General features: G+C 42.6%; 1 protein-coding gene across 1 annotated transcript in view; it reads left to right on the top strand.

Moving 5' to 3' along the window:
- The first annotated feature begins 252 nt into the window (after window positions 1-252).
- Pls1 (plastin 1) overlaps window positions 253-18114 on the top strand; it is a 42355-nt gene continuing 24493 nt past the window's right edge. The window contains exons 1-5 of the mRNA XM_051140272.1: window positions 253-406; window positions 7883-8046; window positions 9761-9890; window positions 11226-11358; window positions 13032-13113. Of these exons, the coding sequence (XP_050996229.1) occupies window positions 337-406; window positions 7883-8046; window positions 9761-9890; window positions 11226-11358; window positions 13032-13113 (579 nt within the window). The 5' untranslated portion in view covers window positions 253-336. The remainder of the gene's footprint in view (window positions 407-7882; window positions 8047-9760; window positions 9891-11225; window positions 11359-13031; window positions 13114-18114) is intronic.

Genomic DNA, 18114 nt, shown 5'->3' with positions numbered 1-18114 from the left:
TCATATTTGCAAATACTATGCTTCCCTGAAACTGAAATAGTAGGCTAAAAATATAGGCCAAAATCACACAGACTGTTGAAGGTTCGAGCCTTGTAGAAGCACAGGGTGTGAAAACAAGGCTGAGTCTGTTATTGTTTCCCAGCCTGGCCTGGACGTGTTACTAGGTGACCCCACTGTTTGTTCCTTGTCAGCCGGACCTCACAGGTAACGTCTTGCAGGGACCGTGCTTCCTCTGTGCCCTCCACACCTTGCCAAAAGTTTCCCCAGAGCTAACATTCTTTTTGTAATATGTTCTTTCTAGATATAGAGACCTGAAGTAGCCTTTCCTGGCTGAAGATGGAAAACAGTACCACCACCATTTCTCGGGAGGAGCTTGAAGAGCTACAGGAAGCGTTTAATAAAATAGGTAAGCTTGCAAAATTACGGTGTTGCGGTTCTGTTTGCTGCCAGACTTCAGGGATGGAGCAATGCTGTCAGCTTTTCTCAAGGGCGTTTCTTTCCTTTTCCTACCCACGTTTCACTGCATTCTTTCAGAAAGATAAGCTAAAGACAGCTTGCATTTCTAGGTGAACTGGACTTTAGTTCTTGATCATTACAGCACAGAGAGCAATCCAGGTTAATGAATGACAGTGCAACTGAATACACTTTCCATGGTAGCCTCATGACAGAAAAGAAAATACAGAAACGCTTCCTTGTGTATATGCTGGACTCTGCCTTCCTGTCTTTGTCACTGACAGCAGCGCTTTCTGACTCAACGCAGAACATTTAAAAGTACAGTTTTGTTTTTAAAGGCTACATGTCTCATTTTTCCTCCTATACATAATTTTAAAAAATCTTAGTTTTGTTTTCAAAGGCCGAGTGTCTCCCTTTTCCTCTTCCACTCTTTGAAATCATACCGTGGTTTGACTTTGACATTTATCTCCTCAGCAGCTTTGTGCTTTTCTAAAAATACTTTCCTTACTATTTGTCGAAGCTGTTTCTTCTTTTAAAAACTCTGGTAAACAAGGAGTCTATGAACACCCGGTTCCTCCCTTCCATCCATCCATCCTTCCTCCCTTCCTTCCTTCCTTCCTTCCTCCCTCTCTCTTTCTTTTCTTTTTCTTTTTGTGATTTTTTTCTTTAGTTAGTAAATGTATGGGAGTAGAAAGTAAACCTTATGAAAACTGAGCTCAGTGAACAGACACAAAGGCAGTGGCCTCACCATCTTTCTCCTTCCTCAGCACAGGTCTTGGGTAATAAAGCACTCAAATTAAACAAGTCAGGTGGTGGGGCAGGGAGGAATTAATCATGGGTGGTCTCACTCCTGGGTATCTCACCGGCCTTCCAAACAATGACCAAAACCCATGTAGGGCAGCCCTTAGATAGTGATAATAATAGTAGTAGTAATCGTAATAATAATAATAATTTATGTATTATATAAATATACAATTATACAAATATATAATTATAATTAATGATTATAATAATATTAATATTGTTATTATTATAACTTTTAAAAATATAGCTTATCTTTTTAAAGTGTTTCACAAATCATCAGTTTGTAAGTAAGTTCTTCTAAAAATTCCCTGGGCCTTCCCTTCCTGCCTGGAGATGGAAGTGGATGTGCTCTCATTTGTCACAGTAACACCGCGTGAGTATGGCATGATTTGCAGAAAGCTATTAGCAATAAATGTTCTCGAATGTTGTCTGCAGTGCATTTTTTTCAAGCCAAGAGCTAGGCAGTTATTGAAATGCCCTCTCTTATTTTAGGCATCCAAAAACCAGGTAATAAAAATGGATCTACCTGTTTGGTACTGCAGTCATTTTACAGGTGCCCTTTGATGAAAGAGACGCTTCCTGAGTCTCAGTGAAATGAGTTAGTAATCTGTTTTCTTTGTCAAGCTTGCCAACTTTGATCTTTCTGACTCATGGAAACATAATCTTGCAATATTTAATTAATGGTGTTTTGAGTAGACAGTGCCCTGATGGAATAATTTGACAGCAGCGTAGTTTGCTCTGTGAGGGAAGGGCTAACACCAGCAGAATATGTACTTGCTGACTTTTTACAAGATAAAGTGTGATTCATGCACTCAGCAAACAGAAATAACTCTCTCAGAGACCAGAGAGCACACGCATGCAGCCGTACCGGGTGGAGGATTTTTGAGTTTACTGGGGAAAGTGGGCAGTTAAAAATACCTGCTCTGCTTTCTTTTTAAAGCCGGGTTAAGCTACAGCGGGCTGTTTTGACCATCTTGAGTGTGCAGTTGAGTGGGGTCAAGTCCGTTCACATTACTCAGCACCACCGTCCTTTTCCAGAAGCCTTTTCCATCTGGCTCCGCTAAAACACTGCGTTTGTTAAACAGCAGCTCCCAGGTCCCTCTCCTCCAGCCCCTGGAGACGACCACTGTCCCTCCTGTATGGATTCCTCTCTTCTAGGTACCTTGCATAAGTAGAACCATACAGTATCTGTGGCTTTGTGAGCGCTTTGTCACTTGGCACGAAAACAACGCCTTTATGACGCAGCACGTGCCACAGCTGCCTTCCTTTTAAACCCTGAATGATATTCCACTGTGTGTATAAACAACAGCAGCATTTTGCTTGCCCGCGCTCTCATCAGTGGCCTTCTGGGTTTCTGATTGTTTCGGACCCCATTGTTGTGAACACAGGTGCACAAATGCCTGCTCAAGCCCCCACTGTCAGTTCTGGGTGTACTCCCAGATGTGGACTTAGGGGGGGGTCCTATGAGAGTTCCACATTTAATTTTCTGGGGGCACACCCCATTGTTTTTCATTGTGCATGTGCTGGTCTTGCTGTTCAGCGGCATGGCACTACTCTTCTCGTTTTGCCCGTCCTCGGCAGTACTTGTTCATCGCCGTTGTTTTGTCACGAGTAGGATCTTGTAGTTTCCTATTTCCCAGGTAAATACAGAGGCTGAACAAATTTCTTACGATGACTTGTATGCTTTCTCTAGAGGAATGTATATTCAAGGTGCTTGCCTGTGTCAAGGTGTTTTTGCCTCAGTTTCCCTCTAATGATTCAGTCTTGGGTCTTTTGTTGTTGTTGTTGCTTTGTTTTTTGAGACAGGGTCTCTCTGTGTAGCCTTGGCTGTCCTGGACTCACTTTGTAGACCAGGCTGGCCAGGAACTCACAGCGATCCGCCTGCCTCTGCCTCCCGAGTGCTGGGATTAAAGGCGTGTGCCACCACGCCCGGCCCAGTCTTGGGCCTTATATTAATGTGTTTGATCCGTTTTCAATTGACTTTTGTGCAGGATGAGTGATAATGAATCTGATGTTTTTTTTTTTTTTTTCTTTTTAACCCGATGATGTTGTTTTCCCCAGCCAGCATCTTTTCGCTGATGTTTTGTTCTTGTCACCATTGTCACAGATTAGGTGGCTATCGATATATGAGCTTATTTCTGGGACCCGATCTTTTATTTCATTGGCCTGTTTGTCTGTTTTTGTGCCAGTGCCATGCTGTTTTGGTTACTATGGCTCTGTAGTATAGTTTGGGCGGAGACATTGTAAGGCCTCCAGCACTGATCCTTCCATTGAGGGCTGGTTTGAATACTAAGAGACTTTTGTGTTTCCGTATGAGTTTTAAGATTGTTCTTTTCTGGTTCTGTGAAGAATGCCATTGGAATTTTAATAAAGGTTGCATTGCATATGTAGATTTTTTTTTTTTAGTAATTTAGTCATTTTTATATTATTAATATGCCACCCATAAGCATGAGAGGTTTTTCCACATCTAGTGTCTTCAGGTTCATTCCTCGCTGTTCAGAGTTTTCCTTATAAGAGGCCTTTGTTTCCTGGCTAGGTTTATTCCTAAGGTTTTTGTTTTTAAAACTGCAATGAGATAACCGGTAAGTCCATTTGACATGCGTGTAGTTTCATTCTGCTGTGTCTTTTTTGAATTAGTTTGGATAATGTACCTAAAGCTGAGTGGGGGTATTGAAGTCTTCTACTGTTAGCGTGTTGGGACATATTTGACTTTTTCTGCTATTAGTGTCTTTGTTATAAGATTGGAAACCTCAGAATTCAATCTCTGTCTGTCTGTCTCTCTCTCTCTCTCTGTATAATTATTTGTATCTTGGTAAATAGTTCCCATATTCATTTGTAGCTGTGTTATCAGTTCTGACCTATTTGGTTTGGTTTGGTTTACTTTATCAGATATTGAAGTAGCTATGTCAGCTTGTGTTTGATTTCTTGTGTATTTGATAGGTTGACATCCATCTTTTGTCCGTCTGACTGTGATGCTTTTTTGCCACTCAGCTATGATTTTTGGAAATAGCAAGTGATTGGATCCCCCCCCCCCCAACCTGGCCAGCTCAACTGAATTTTTGGGATTTAGGACCATTTCCATTTAAGGTTATTATTTAAAGAACTTGGTAATTCCCATGGATTTGTCAGTTGTTTCTCGGGTTAACTGGATTCTTGCTTCCCTCTCCCCCCACTTCTCTCTCGCTCTCTGCCTTACTAGCATTCGGGGTTTCCTAGATTACTGTGTTAGACAAGGCAGACTCCTTCCTAATTCTTCTTTGTTCGTCTATCTTTCTCATGAAGTTACTTTTTCTGTGCTTCCTCCCCCAACACACTTTGTTATGTTTTGTTTTGTTTTGTTTTTTGAGACAGGGTTTCACTGTGTAGCCCTCCCTGGCTCTCCTGGAACTCATTGTCAAGACCAGGTTTGCCTTGAACTCAGAGATCTGCCTGCCTGCCTCTGCCTCCTGAGTGCTGGGATTAAAGGTGTGCCTATGCAGCCACGCCCAGGCGCCACGCCCAGGCTTCTCTTTCCTCTCTTTTCAGAGTATTTCTTTAAGTATTTTCTGCACTGCTGGCTTGATGGTCAGTGAACTGTCTTAGTTTGCTCTTGTCTTGAAAGGTCCTTGTTTCTACATCAATTTGAAATGATGGTTGATCTGGGTTGTAGTCTTAGTTGGCAGTTACTTACTTTAAGGGCTCGAAATAGGATATTTTTTGCTTCCTGGCTTTTAGGGGTACCAATAAGAGATCTCATGTTGTTCTGATGTGCTTTCTTTTACTGATGAGTTGGTATTTTTCCTTACAGCTTTTTATATTTTATTTTTAACATCTTGACTAAAATACTTTAAGGAGAGATTCTTCTATCATCAGGCTTATTTGGGGCTTCTCAGTGTCTCTTGTGTCCATTTCTTTCTATAGACTTGAGGAGTTGCCTGTTACAGTTTTGTTGAATAGATTCTCTCTATCTTTAATTTTTTACCTGAGCTTCTTCTCTGTGGGTAATTAAGGTTAATCTTTTGATCACATCTTAGAGTTGTTAGACATATGGTCATTCTCTCTCCCTCCCCCCACTTGTTGATGCTTGACTGTAGTAGTTTCTCAACGTTGTTATCCTTCTCTGAGTTTCTTTCTCCTGCATGGTTGAGTCTGTTGACAATGGGTGCCCTCCAGTATATTGTAGGCCAGGCTAGCCTTGAACTCATAGAGATATGCCTGTCTCCGGCTCCTGAGTGCTGGGAATAAAGATGTGCGCCACCACACCTGGCTTCCACTGTATTTTTATTTGCCTCATAATTTTTTTTTTTAATTTCCAGAATTTCTGTTGTTTTAGTGCCACCCAACCCTTAATATTTTTTCCTGACTTTCTTTTCCTTATTGCTTTTTTTATACATATTGTTGATTTACCCATAGTCCTCAATGTTGCTGGGTTTTTTTTTTTTTTTTTTTCTCTCTCTCTCTCTCTGTTCTGGATTAATTTCCTTCCTTCACCAGCTTGTTTGTAATCCTACTTGAGGTCATTGACAATTTTTACTAGTAAACTTAGGAGATCTTCCCCCAGCATTAATCACCTCCATTTCTGTACCTTTGAACTCAGTAGTTGAAGAGTTACAGTCTTTTGGAGAGACCCTGTTGTCTTGATTTTCTTATGTTGCTTTGTTGCCATGGAGCATCTGTGGGTTTGAATATCTTGTTCTCCTTTTTATTGGGGGTAGTTTTGCTGAGCTCCCTACTCCAGGGGGGGGTCATTCTCCAGTGTCGGCCAGAGAAAACAACCCGCTTTAACAGCAGAGACTGCACCAAGCAATATAAGATACAAAAATGCAGCTCAAGCTCACCAAAGCATCGCCAAGGAGCGACACAGAAAATGGCAACGCTAGTGCAGAGCGCTGGGTGCAGTTAATAAATTATCTAAATGCGGACATGGTAAATTAGTGAGACAAGGGAAGCGGGGCCGGAAAAGGGAAAAGCAGAGGACAAACAAAACAAGACTAGGGACACGAGAGGATGTTTCGAGGGCTGGGGAGAAAAGTGTGAGGAGTAAGAACAAAATAAAACAAGACGCGGGGACACAAACCAATGTGTGTGTGCGGGAATTGGGCTCATATTCTCCTCTTACTCAGCTCGGGCCTCAGTTTCTGGGACGGCACCGGCCACGGTTGGGATAGGTGTTCTCTTTCCACTTAAACCTTTGAGGAAACACCCTCCTCAGCGTGCCCAATGGTGTGTTCCCAATTCTAAATCTAGTCAAGTTGACATGAAGATGGAGCTTCCCACGCATGGTTCTCTGATGTAAACGCTTGGCGCTCTGGACTCTGGAAATCAGACATCCCGAGCTACTGCACAAGGTGACCCCATGCCATAGCCAGAACAGCCGAGTCGGCAACTCATTGTGCCGCCAGCTAAGCAGAAGTGTTTTGTGTTGTCTTTGTTCTGAGCCTAGAAGTCTCCCAGGATCCCTGCCACCCGCCCAAGGCCGTCTTAGTGATGACATGAAAAACTGAGAGGTTTATTTCCAAAAGTCCAAATATAGGGGTGAAATTGCTTGAACACTTAGTCCCAAAATGTCATCAAACCTTAAACATATATAACAGAATGATAAATGCATGTATAGCAAGCAGTAAATTATCAACAAGCAAACTGTCACCAATGAAATATAGAGAAAAATTACCACATATGTTTTATATGTTGCAGATAGGTATTTTATAAGGAATGAGGACCCAGCAGACTCATTTTATAAATTTTATCAGCACAAAGTCCAGCTGGTTATTCCATCTTGATCTTTGCTGATATTTATTTATTTATTTATTTTATGTATCTGACACTTCCCCAGGCTTCTTTCTTGGAAACTTAGTCGTTTGTCAAAACTGAAGTTTCTGTCAGAGCTCTGTCCGTACTGAAGAACACTTAGAAAACATACACGGAGCTCTAAATCTGTGAGATGAACTCTATTTAGACACAAGTGCTGTCATTAGGTGTGTTGTACAGTGTGAAAGCTTGAATACGATCTCCCCCATCAGTCCCAGTTGGTACCCAGTTGGGTAGCACTGTTTGGGAAGTTTAGGAGGTGTCGCCTTGCTAGGCAGCATCTGTTGCTAGGTGTGGGCTTTGAGAGGTTCGTGAGTCAGGCCAGTTTTAGTTCACTCTGCGTGGTTTGGTGTGTGAGCCCTTAGCTTCTTGCTCCTGCCGCCATGACGCAGGCTCTTGATGCTCTGGAGCTATAAGTCCGAACAAACTCCTTCTTGTGTAAGCTGTCCAAGTCAGTGTGTTTATCATCGCAACAGAGAAGTAACTAACGCATGCACACTCTGTCTTGTTCAGGTAGAGGAACAAAGCAGCAGTTCTCAACCTTTCTAATGCCACGGCCTTCTTGTGCGGTGACCCCAACTGTAAAATTATTTTCATTTTTACTTCATTACTATAATTTCGCTACTGTTATGAATCAAAATGTAAATGCCTGTATTCTCTGATGATCTTAGGTGACCCCTGTGAAAGGGTCATTCGATGCCGGGGGGCAGGGGGGGGTGGAAGGGGGTCACGACCCACAGGTTGAGAACCACCAGAATAAAAGCTCCCACCACTCACGAAACAAAGATGTTGAGTTCTGCCTTTCCTGCGTTTGACAGTTTACCATACGTCTTTACAGACATTGACAACAGTGGGTATGTTAGTGACTATGAACTTCAGGACCTGTTCAAGGAGGCAAGTCTTCCTCTTCCTGGGTACAAGGTGCGCGAGATCGTGGAGAAGATTTTAGTAGTCGCTGACAACAACAAAGATGGCAAAATCAGTTTTGAGGAGTTTGTGTCAGTAAGTAATCCAGTTCTTTTCTAGTCATTGATCATTTTAGTGCAAGTGGAATTTCCACACTGCCTTTGTTAGCTTTGGTGGGACCTGGCTGCAGAGGCCAGACAAAACACTGCTCTCATAACGATAGTGACGATATTAATAACAAATGTTACTGTGGAAATAATTTCCACAAATCATAAAACAAAGGGGAATATCTGTTTGTTTGTTTGGTTGGTTGTTTTGGTTTTCTTTGAGACAGGGTTTCTCTGTGTAGCCCTGGCTGTCCTGGACTTGCTTTGTAGACCAGGCTGGCCTCGGACTCACAGCGATCTGCCTGCCTCCGCCTCCCTGAGTGCTGGGATTAAAGATGTGTGCCACGATGCCCAGCAAAGGGGAATATTGAATGGAAGTCCAGTTCAGATATTAGTCATTCATGCCCTAGAAAAACTGTACTTAAGTTGAGTATTATTGACCATTAACATAATTGAATAAGTCTTTGTAACATGTAACTTTTCTAGTTTTGCATTCTTTATCTGTTAAGTAAGCATTTATGCTCTGGGCATGAGCAGAGAAAGGCATGGTCCTTGCTTTTGTGATGTGCTTATATGGGAGGAAAGGCCAGTGGACAGAAATGCCAACTACAGTGACTGCTGAGGTGAAACAGCACAGGCCCCATGAGCATAGGATGAGTAGAGCTGAGCTTGCAGGGGTAAATGGAGGGACCCAGGGATGCAGGGGAGTATCCTGTGAAGGTGTAAAGTGGAGGCTTCTGAAGGAAGAAGTTAAATAGGGAAAGAGGGGCAGGGGGACACACGATGTGGGAGGAGCTAGAAGTGGCAGTGTGTCCCAAGACCCTGTAGGACTAGAGAAGCTGCAGCTCTCAAGCAATCAAAAGAGGATTAGGGGGCTGGAGAGATGGATCAGAGGTTAAGAGCACTGACTGCTCCTCCAGAGGTCCTGAGTTCAATTCCCAGCAACCACATGGTGGCTCAAAACCATCTATAATGGGATCTGATGCCCTCTTCTGGCGTGCAGGTGTATATATGTGGGCAGAACAATGTATACATAATAATAAATATATAACTAAAAAAAAAAAAAAAAAAAAAAAGAGGATTAGTATGGCCAGAGCTGAGGGGGAAGGCGAGAAATGTCGCTGGGGAAGTAAGCAGGAATCAGGTCTTGTGGGGCCATGTTGGATTTTTCTTTTTTTCCTAAGCACCACCAGGAGGTGACTGAAGTGGGAGAAAGAAGTGATCTGATTACATCTGCATAAACAATCATCACTTCTATTGCACGGAGAAGTTTATCATTTAGCCTTGCTGGTCTTTGTAGAGCCCAGAGAATGACTGGGAGAGGGGCTTTTTGTTAAGCCTCTAGCTACTCCTACAGTAGCTGGCTTACTTACTTGAACGTGTATTTGTACTAGGGAGATTCAGGGAGGAGTTTGTCTTCACTGAAGTACTTTAAAATCATTGTCACGCAGTGCTTTCTTGGGCTACCGTATAAAAGGCCTTGGCTGGTCAGTAACATTATCAGTGTATTCAGTGTCAGCTCAGCTGTAATGTGTTCTGGTTGCTGGGTTACAAACGTTAGTCCCTTTTGTGTAATTGGTAAAATGGCAGAGTTATCTGTTTACACCCAATTCAAGTTTATGTTGGTGTCACTTCAGATAAACGCAAATGTTGGATTTTCCTCATCACTAAAATGTCTCAATTTTACTTACATTCCATTCCAGCTAATGCAAGAATTAAAAAGCAAAGATATCAGCAAGACATTCCGAAAAATCATTAACAAAAGGGAAGGGATTACCGCTATTGGGGGAACATCCTCCATCTCCAGTGAGGGGACGCAGCATTCTTACGCAGGTAATCCATCCACCTCTCCGAATTCGGCCTTTCACTTTAGCGAAGCGTCACATGCCGTCCTCTCCAAGCTGCCGTTCTGATTCACTCTGTTAATTTCTATACAGCGGAGGAAGGAAAGAGCTGCAGACTTAATTATACTGTGACATCAGATTTAAATATAATCTCAAGTTTAGCACTGCCAACGTGAGAAATAACCAGAATTACTGAAACCAGTGTGTTCCTACTATATGTCAAATCAAAGGCATTGAGAAGGAAGCAGAAGGTGTTTGCTTTTCAGCTCTGGATGGGTTTCATTATGCATGGAGTAGTTGTAAAGGGGTTTGGGGGGTAATCTCTGAGGACCAAATCTAGGGCCTCAGGCACATTTGGGAAGTACTGTACCCCAGCCTTCGTCACCGCTTTTGCGTGGGTGACATCACGGTGATGTGCTTGACCCGTACAGCTGGTCTAGGGACCGGGAGAGGCTTCTTAGGAGGATTTCTTCCCCCCTCCATGTTCCAAGAGTGGAGATGCTTGTTGCAGTTTTTGATCAAGCCACCAAGAGAGTCGAGGGTGTGTCACCTGAGGTGCCCAATGTGATTGGATCACTGGGTGATTGGCTCAGTTTGAAGCCTAAAGTAACTCTCTTGATGAGCCTTGTGCATGATAGGTAAGGAGCCTTGCTCTGGCAACACATCAGCTCGTGTGTGTTTGTGTGTGTGTGTGAATGTGTGTGTGTACGTGTGTGTGTGTGGTGTGCCTGTGTGTGTGCATGTGTGCGCGCATGCATGTGTGAGTGTGTGTATATGTGTTTATTTTTGCATAGGTTAACTATATTCTGTCCTGGGTTTCATTGTGATCCTTTCATACACACGTATACTGTATTTGGACCGCACTGTCCTCTCCCACCCCTCCTTCCCAGCCCTAACTCAATACTTCTCTTAGCCCCAGGTCACAGCAGTCTTGATCTTTTTAGGTGATGGAATTTATGTCCATGGAGTTTTTCTTACCTCTCTCTATGATATAAGCAATCCATATGTCGGTGTGTGCATCTGATCTCTTGTGGTATGTTTCTAACTCGCGTGATTTTAAAAGCAGCTCACATTTGGGAAGATTTAACATCAAACCAAGTGTGTCGTACACTAACGTGAGATGCGTGCCTTCCCTCTTGCTAACCTGCTGAGTGAGAAAGTGCAGCGGGTCCCCCGTGTTTCCATATGTGAAGTCACTGATCGCGTCTCAGGAGCATTTTAATAGTGTCATTTATTATCTCGTAATGGGAGTGAACAAGGACGCTCTTGTAGTGTGACCAGTGCTGGGAAATGAAGTCGGCCTAACGAGATCTTCTGTTTCCAGAGGAAGAAAAAGTGGCTTTTGTGAACTGGATAAACAAAGCTCTAGAGAATGACCCAGACTGTAGCCACCTTCTCCCCATGAACCCCAACGATGGCAGCCTCTTCAAATCGCTCGCCGATGGCATCCTTCTCTGGTGAGCTGAACACAGGAGCCGTGCGCGCTCAGTGGCCCGGTGGTGCGTGTTCCCTGAGCACTGCGATCCAGAAGATCTGTTTTCTTTTGGAGTTAGTCATGGTTGTCTAGAAATTTAAGTGTTATGTGCTTTCCAGTATTTCCCTGTAATGTAATATTTTCTTTTATATGTGCCTTTTGTACGTATTACCATAATAACACTGGGGATCTTCTGAGTCCTTTAATGTGCTGTAAAACGTTGACATGATTTTTCTTTTCACTTCCCCATAAAAGAGTGCGGAATCTAGAGGGAAGCTACTCCTTCACTGAGCCGAAATGAAGCAGTATTTTATTTCAGCCGTGGCTTTTTCAATATGGTTTGCATTATACTGTAAACTTTCCAAGAGAGCGCATTTGTCTCTGTCATGTTTACCACAGCATACTTCTTAAAAAAAAAAAAAAAAAAAAAAAAACAGGTTAAATTCAATGTCTTCATTCTCTTTTGTCTGTGTGTCCTGCTTGCATGTGTATGTGTTGCACCTGTGCTTCATGCCTTCGGAGGTCAGAAGAGGGTGTGAGGCCCCTGAAACTGTTGCTATGGATGCTTGTGAGCACTGGGAATTGAACTCTGGTCCTCTTTAAGACCAAGAAATGCTCTTTACTGCCGAGGCATCTCAGCACCAAGTCCCAGCACACATCTTTGATACAACGCAAGTGTCTTTTTTTTTTTAATTAAAAAAAAAAAAAAAAAAAAAAAAGAACAACCCCAGTGTAGAAAATACGTATCACAGACAGGTACAGCACCTGTGATTGACCCAGTGCACTGGCACATTGTTTTCAGTGTTGCTTTTGCTTTTTGCTTTTTACTTAAGTAGGAAAGAAAAATCCCTAAACCTACCAGTAAGTATAGGAAATCAGTGTCTATAAAATATACCTTGGTCTCCACTTAGAATTTTTATCTCTTCCCCAACTTTTAGAGGATTTCTAACTATGAGCCAAAACTGTACTTTCTTATTTTAGTTTCCGAAGATAAAATATATTCTGAAACATATAAACAAAATTCTTTTTTTTTTTTTTTTTTTTATTTTAAAATGTCTAAATTTTTTTTTTTTTGAGGCACGGTTCTCTGTGTAGCCTTGGCTGCCCTGGAACTCACTCTATAGACCAGGTTGGCTTGAACTCAGAGATCCGATTGCCTCTGCCTCCTGAGTGCTGCTGGGCTCAAAGGCATGCACTACCACAGCCTCGCTAACATGTCCCAATTACTGAAGTTTTCAACCAAGGCTTTTGTTCTTTCACCACAGCACACAGTGTGTTGACTTCCATCAAAGTTACCTGTTTCAGAATTTGTTTCCATTTCAGGAGCATCTGGTGAAACAGTGAAGGCTCAGATAGAGAGTGGAGGTGCCGGATGGGATTGCGCCTGCTGGAGGGGGTGCGCCTGCTGGAGGGGGTGCGCCCGCTGGAGAGGGTGTGCCCGCTGGAGGGGGCGCCTTTGCTGGAGGGGGGCGGGCAGATGGGCTTCCAGACACGACCAAGTCTTAGGTTTTCAGATGAAGCGCCTAACATGAACTTCAGCTCAGTAAATAGAAAGGCAGGCTGTAACTTTTCAAAGTCTCTAGTCTGGCTGCTTGCCACAATGAATGAAAACATTTCTAGACATTTCCAGCTAAATGGTTTCTATTTTGTCCTCAGCAAAATGATCAACTTATCGGAACCAGATACGATCGATGAAAGGGCCATTAATAAGAAGAAGCTCACTCCTTTCACCATTTCTGTGAGTACTTGCTTCTTGCTGGTAATATGTGACCATACTAGAAAAATATAGAGTGGTGCTGGGAATTTAAAAATAACTTGTCATTTAAAAAATATTTTAAAACAATTTTCAGTGTTGTGAACTGAACCCAGGGCCTTTTGCTTACATGGCAAATGTTCTACCAATTGATCTATGCCCCTTATTTTTTCATTAAATAAAAATTCAGCTGCAATTTCTAAGAAAATAAATTAATATTTTAAGTAATTTTGATACATTTCTTTATTAAAGCTAATAGTACTAATTTATATTTCAGTTATTATTTTATTAATAGTCATTTATTTGATGCCAGTGGCCATTTTTCTTCCTTCCTCCTCCTCTTCTTCCCTCCTTCCTTTCTTTCCTTCTCCTTCTCTCCTCCTCCTCTCTTTTCTCTCCTTCCATCCTCTCCTCCTCTGCACTCCTTTTCTTTTCTTTCACAGTGAGAATTACACACAGGACTTATAGCATGCTGGCCTGGTCAAGAGTTGCTAAAAGAGAATGCTGTGCAGTTAGGTCAGGGCTTACTAGTCACAAAGTGCTTAGTCTTTCTGTGCTCGTTTTTCTTTAGAGGACTAACCAAAGTCTGAATTCACAGTTGTCAGTTTTCCCTTTCACAACACTAAGCAAATGCATAACAATTAATATACACTGAATATTTTGTTTAAAACCCAATTTTTTTTAGCCGAACATGGTGCTACACACCTTTAATCCCAGCAATCAGGAGGCAGAGGCAGGTGGATTTCGGTGAGTTTCAGGCCAGCCAGGGATACAGAGAGAGACCCTGTCTGGAACCAACTAACCTAACAAAGAACAATAACAAACACACCATGTGAATTATCCCCCGACTCTTGCCAAAACTTTTTTTTTTTTATAATGAGGCATGTATTATTAGATCAGGAATGTGCAATCTTTGATTTTGCTAAAGTTGTGTGACATTTCTTCTGTAGCAGGTATGACCTTAGACAGTGATGCTGTTTTTGAGCTGCGAAAGATGTTCCCCTTTTATTGTCATCCTTGAGAAGTGGAAATCTCAGTGCTGAGCATAAGATTTTCCTGCCCCTTCCTTGATAACAGACCATTGATGTTGCATCCACTTGGTAGAAGTACTGTTCTCAGAGACCATTTCCAACACAGTGGCCAAAAGATCATTTTGCCTCACATTCTGTGATAGGCTTCTCAGCTAGTGAGCACCAATACTGAAGGTGTTTACACCTGCCTCCCTTCTTAGAAATACTCAGGCCATGAATTTTTATGGCACTGAACCTGGAGTCCAGCATTTTCTGTGGTTTTATAAACTTCTTGTTTGCTCTTCCTTTTACATCTGGGTGTGGCGAGACATGTCTGTAATAGTAGCACTTGTAGATGGAGGCAGAAGGAACAGGAGTTAGGGGCCATCTTTGGCCAGAGAATAAATTTGAGGAAAGCCTGGCCTATAGAATCCTCTTTCTCAAAACAGAGAGAGAGAGAGAGAGAGAGAGAGAGAGAGAGAGAGAGAGAGAGAGAGAGAGAGAGAGAGAAAGAGAGAGAGAGAGAGAGAGAGAGAGAATCAATACAAAACTAGCTTCAAGAAATTGAATCTGTTACTAAATATAAAAACAAAAAAACCAAACAAACCCAAAACAAAAGAACAACAAAACCCAGTGTAATTGTGGTGATTTGCATGAGAATAGCTTCTGCTGCTCAAATGTTTGAATGCTTAGTTACCAGGGAGTAGAGCTGTTTGAAAGGATTAGAAGGATTAGGAGGTGTGGCCTAGATGTGGCTAGAAGTGTGTCACTGGGGAGCAGGCTTTGGGGTTTAAAAAACAAAGCCCAGGCCCAGGCCCAGTCTCTCCCTGGCTGCTTTAAGATCGGGATGTAAAGTTCCCAGCTACTGCTCCAGGGCCATGCCTGTCTGCTTCCCACCATGGTGATCATGGACTGCGTCTGAAGCTGTAAGAAAATTCTCAATTAAATGATCTCTTTTATAAGAGTTGGCTTGGTCATGGTGTCTCTTCACAGCAATAGAACAGTCACTAAGACAGCAATGGATACATTCATATATGTACAAAGTACATATCTGTACTTAATACTTATATTTATTAAAATGTACACACACACACACACACACACACACACACACACACACACACACACACACACAGAGTTTTAATTTTACCCTACAGGCAGTTATATGTTCTATAACTAGGAAAAACATAAAATTCACCTGGACATTTCTATTAATACATATACAGTTCTCTACCTGCAGGCCAGAAGAGGGCATCAGGTCACATTATAGATGGTTGTGAGCCACCATGTGGTTGCTGGGAATTGAACTCAGGACCTCTGGAAGAGCAGGCGGTGCTCTTAACCACTGAGCCATCTCTCCAGCCCAACCTGGACATTTCTAATGGAGGAAAATGACGCTGTGTAAATACAAATAGCAAATGATGCCATTAATCTTACTAAATCTAGCACAGCCCTCTAAAGAGCATTTAAAAAATAAACTCTTCTAGAAATAAACCTTTATGAGCAACAGGAGCTTTCAAATGGTTAAAGAAAACAAATTTGCAGTTTGACATTGTTGGTAAAGGCTTGGATATTTAATCAACATAGAAGTGATGTCAGAAGCCATCCAAGTCAGTGTACGTTTTCCTCTATGACAAAATGACCTTTGTCTAGGCAGTCAGTTCACTGATACACAGAAGAGGGAAGAAAATGGATGGGTAATCCAAGATGCCTTTTTCCTGTGTCCATATCCCTATAAGGCAGGGCAGGGTGTCCTGTTCTACATACACTGAAACACTGGGAGCAATACTTCTCTTCTGTGCCAGCTTTGAGTTCCACACTGTCCTCGTCCTCCTCCTCCTGCACAAGCCTTCAGAAGGAAGGCTGGACACTCAGGGCAGCTGTCAGACCTGGAGAGTGCAGTTGGCTCCTTAAAAATTAAGTGTACATGTGGAGATCATGCCCCCATGTGTGTATGGAGGTCAGAGGACACGTTTTTGGTATATGGTCTGTGTTTTAAGGCAAGGTCTCTCTTGCTTTGGCTACCACACTGCATACTCCCGACTAACTGACCATCAAGTTTCTGGCTGAATATTTTTTCTCTGCCTCTCAGCTTGTGACAGGGGTGGTAGGTTAAAAATGCACACCACCACACCCAGCCTTTATTGTGGGTTTGGGGGATCTAACCAGGTCTGCAGCGAGCGCTTTTAGCCACCGAGCCGCCAACCTGGCCCTTTACTGTCCTGTTCTTGAGCTGTTTAGGAGTTGTCTTACTCTCTGTTAACCAACAGAGCAGTAATGTTGGCTTTATTGAATGAAAACTACTATTTACCTCAATTCGCACGACTCCTTGCCCAGTTACATGTAAGGCATTTTCTATACTTACATTGCAAACATTAAAAACCAGAACTACAACAAACATCAGACGCTAATGCTTTTATATTGTCACCAAAACCTGTTGATACGACAAAGTCTTACTAGTGTCTTGGACCTGGGAAGGTAAAGGCTGAATCTGAGGAGTTCAGGTTGGTTTGGGACATGAGGGGGAGAGGACCCTGATTCAGACTGGGTGAGGAGAGCAACACAATGTGAGACTGCTGTGTAGAAGCAGTGGGGGGGTTTTGAGGTAAGAAAAGGAAATATTTACGTCGTAAAAAGATCTTTTTAATGGATTTTTTGGGAAGTGCCTATAGAAAAGACTCTTGAAAAGGAAAATATATATATATATTAATGAAGAGAGAGCTAGTCAATTCATGCCAGGAGAGGCAAGAGCAGCAGCATATGTCATCCGTGTAGATAGTTGTAGGGTTGGGATGCAGACCATAGTGGGGTGGGGGCGTATATAGATAATAGTGGGCGGGGGGCAGTTAGTGTCCAAACTGACAACAGTGGGAAAAGTTGTGGTTCTTAGGATTTCAATGAATTTAGTGCAATTACATACTTCTTTTGAACACATCTTTATGATGTCAACAAATCTGAAATGGGTTATTGTAAAATTTTGTTGTAATCATCGTCAACCCAGTTCTTCCCTTTTGCCAATTCCTTCTGGGGAGTCACACGTATACAGGCATTCTTTATGCTCTGCACGGAAAAGCTAGGAGACTGTTTGTGGTCAAGCTTATATTTGCAGAGAGGCTGTCTTGAAAATGGTATTGATTGGCTTTGGGTATTTAAAAGCATCTGAAGCTATTGAATGTTTTATAAGCCTTCGGTTGCAGCCAGGTACCGGTAGCACTTCGGTGTTTGTCTGAAGTGAGTTATGGGGTCGTATAGATGCTGAAGAGTTTTCTTGTTCTGCCGCTGCGCTGGGGAGAACTACACTGGCAAGAAGGTTCGTTATTACACACACACAGTTCCAAACCCTGACTTTAATCACCTCTCCTGGATCCCCAGGAGATACAGTGGTTTACTTGGAGCCCAGCAAGGGCGATTATGTCCCTATATTGTATCAGGAAGCCACTGAAATACTCCACTCTAAAACCGCTCCACTGTTGCTGTTGTTACCAGCTCATAAGGTGGTTGTTACCACTGCCTCTGCACGAGTCTCTCCGGGAAGCGCCCAGACTGAACCCGCTGTGACTCACCAGCTGGCTCATCTTACTCTCCATCTTTGGAGTTACTGGAAAACTATCCTGAATCTGGCATCTGATTGCACATCCTTTCTTAAGGAAATGCTTCTGAATACAAACTTCACACACATAAAGATTTCTTACTCAACACTAATAAACCAGTAGTGCTGAAATTTATAGAGGAAAATTCCAGTCGAATATGTCCAAACAAGAAATGTTATATACTAATAACTTCCTCTAAGTAGAGGTGGTGGCACGTGCCTTTAATCCCAGCACTCAGGAGGCAGAGGCAGGAGGATCTCTGTGAGTTCCAGACCAGCCTGGTCTACAAAGTGAGTCCAGGACGGCCAAGGCTACACAAAGAAACCCTAGCTCAAAAACCAAAAACAAACAAAAACCCCTTCTTCTGTTTGTACAGATACAGTGTA

Source organism: Acomys russatus, chromosome 32 (genome assembly GCF_903995435.1).
Source record: "Acomys russatus chromosome 32, mAcoRus1.1, whole genome shotgun sequence".
NCBI classification, from domain to species: domain Eukaryota; kingdom Metazoa; phylum Chordata; class Mammalia; order Rodentia; family Muridae; genus Acomys; species Acomys russatus.
The sequence above is the reverse complement of the archived record's forward strand: the minus strand, read 5'-3'. Positions and strand labels throughout refer to the sequence as shown.